General features: G+C 40.1%; 1 protein-coding gene across 1 annotated transcript; it reads right to left on the bottom strand.

Annotated features, from left to right (window-relative positions):
* Nucleotides 1-1698: 1698 nt before the first annotated feature.
* Nucleotides 1699-2459, bottom strand: ARL14 (ARF like GTPase 14). Its single transcript, XM_008983550.5, is given in 2 exon segments — nucleotides 1699-1720; nucleotides 1722-2459. Coding segments are annotated over 2 exon segments (576 nt in total). The 5' UTR covers nucleotides 2276-2459.
* Nucleotides 2460-2911: the final 452 nt, after the last annotated feature.

Below are 2911 nucleotides of genomic sequence, written 5' to 3' on the forward strand. Positions count from 1 at the left end.
ACAGCACAGACCTCGGAGTCAGACACACCTGAATTTGAATCTTGTCTGTGCTGCTGTTCCTCAGTTAAATACAAAGTAGTGTTTTTTTTTGTGGTGGTGGTTGTATAATCTTGTTTAGACTCAATATACTCATCTTTAAAATTCAGATAATGCCTATTTCTTTTGGGGAAGTTGTGAACATTAAATGAGAAAATGTATGAAAGTGCTTAGCCCACAGTGCCTAGTACCCACAGGTATTCAGCCCACAGTAACTATTATTACATATGTCTAATTTATTTGAATCTCTACCATGTAGCACAGAAGGAAGTGCTCAGATCTTTACTGAACAAATAATAGCTAAGATGAGAGAAGAAAATCATAAGAGGAATCTCAGGGCTGACACCCTTGGTTGATTGTGCCCTTTTTCTTCCACCTGTGACCTTAAGATTTGAAGTCCTAGGGGCTGGTATGGATGCTTGAGCTCTGCTTCCAGCCCCAAATGAGCCTGGTTGGAGGTGGGATAGGAGGAAAGTATTGTCTGTTTGCACCAGGGCCTCCCAGGAAGTTCTGAGCTTCTCAGGGGAATTTCATTCCAATTTCCAGCTCCTTTGCCCACTCACCTGCCCTCCTGCCCTAATGCCTCTAAAAAGTTTTCTAGTGATGGGAACTTCCAGTGATGAACCTGCACCTTTGTAGGGTCACTGGGAGAGAGGGACCCTCTAAATACCATCTTTTGCATGAAGCATTTCTTGTTTCCCTGGTTAAAAAGAGTCTCTCCTGCAATTGCACATAGCACTTCTTGCCCTACTCTAGCTACTGGCTTTATGTTGTTTCCTGCTGTGAATTGTATGTCTCTGAGAGCAAAGTCTAGGTCTGGTTTCTGTTTGATCAGTATAATGAGCTGTACATATGTTTCCAAGCAATGACTGTTAAACTGAATTCCAAGGAAGCAAGACTCAGGGCTGCAGCCTAGCGCTGAGCCCTGAGCCCAGATCTTTCCCTAATCTCCGAGGTGCTACCCTGATCACCAGACCTTTAAGTTTATACACTTCTGCTCCCTGTGGGAGAACACAGCCTCTGAGAAATTAGTAGCCTGAAGTTCATTGTTTAAGATTCCTTGGAGAAAGCTCCCAACAATAGATTTCAAAAAGCTGGCAGGAATACAGAAGAAAGGCTTTATTTAGAGAATAAGAAAGGTTTAGGGAATAAGAATTTACAAGATGTTAACATCAGACTTTTTCCTTTCCATAAAGTTCATTTTTTACACCACCCAGTTACACCACCCTCCTATGTAATAACATTGGAGCATGGTGGAAATACAATACCTATTACAGCTGGAAACAATCCAGAAGAATTCTGAGGCTATTAGCAGACAGCTTATTAAAGCTTTGTTCTAGTAGTCATATAAAATTGATAATGCAATAATTTATTTGATACAAAAGGTACTTACTATATTCAAAGCCATCCAACGTGATAAAAATTTGTGGGACATTATATATTTTCATTCCTAGTTATCATTACCACAGTTTTCTAAAGTTCTTGGATGAAAATAATTATTTTCTAGATATTATTCTAAGTTTTTAAACTAAATTTAGGTGAAATAAACATCTTAGGAAAAGTTGGTCAACTGAATAATTTGCTTTCCTCACTTGGCATGGAAAAACAATTACCCTTTCAACTTCATCAGTGTCTCTGTTGAGACTTGGACATTTCAAAGCCTCAGTTCTGCTTGAAGAATGCCAGTGTCTCCTCTTGATTTCATGTGGCTTTTCACAAATTCAGTTAATTTCCTGAACCCCTGGGCCAGCCCGTCCCCTGTGATGGCACAGCAGGGTTGCACATACCAGTTCCGGTCACTGCAGAGCTTCTTCACGTTGAACATTCTGGTGATGTCCTCCACAGTCAGAGCTCCAGGCACATCTTGTTTGTTGGCTAATAGAACAACAGGCGCATTTTTAATGTGTTCATTCTTCAAAATGTGTTCAAACTGTCTCCGAGAGTCTTCCAGTCGCTGTTTGTCTGTACTGTCCACAACATACACCAGCCCGTCAGTGTTCTCACAGTACCAGCCCCAAACAGTTCTCATTTTCTCCTGTCCTCCAACATCCCAGACAGTGAGCGAAAGACTCCTTTCCAATTCGAGCATCTCCACATTGAAACCTATTGTAGGACTGGTGGCAACATCTTCAGCAAGCTTTAATCTATAAAGGAGAGTAGACTTCCCAGCTGAGTCAAGTCCCAAAAGAAGAATTCGGGCTTGCTTGGTTTGGGGATTTTTTGAATTCAGCAAACCCATTTTAGCCTTTTTTCCCTCTCTTTAAATTATCTTTCTTTCTTTCCTTCTTTCTTCTTCTTTTCTCCTTCCTTCTTTTCTTTTCTTTTCTTTCTTCTATTGGCCAATGTGTCCTTTCTGGAACTCGAGTGAAAATGTTAGGAAGAAAGAAGAAAGCAAGTGCTTCAGGCTGTATTCTAAGAACAAGAACCTGAATATATTTATGTTGTAGCTTATCAACTTGATTGTGGGCAAACAGTATTATTTGCAGTCCCAGCCAATCCTGAGGGATCTGTGATGGGAGTAACCAGCCAATGCTGTGGTTAAGATTAGGAGAGACCTGTCTGGCTGACACTGCAACTGTATTTTCTTTCAGGTGCTAGAAATCTAGAGGAAATAGAAGGTGCAGACATGCAGAGGAGCATGGTTTAACAGCAGAATACAAACTTTTCATTTTAATTAACTAACTTTTAACTTAATTTTAACTAAATATTTTGTGCAACTTTTTGTAGAACTTCTCAGGTATTGAACCATTCATCTTATCCCAATTGTAAATAAGGAACCAGGCTTCTTAAGTCATGAGGAGAGAGTTATTCTCACACTCTGCCTGCAATATATTAAATCCCCCTTGTCCAGATTACTCAATAGAAAACTTTAAAC

The sequence above is a fragment of the Callithrix jacchus genome, chromosome 17 (assembly GCF_049354715.1).
Source record: "Callithrix jacchus isolate 240 chromosome 17, calJac240_pri, whole genome shotgun sequence".
Lineage (NCBI taxonomy): Eukaryota > Metazoa > Chordata > Mammalia > Primates > Cebidae > Callithrix > Callithrix jacchus.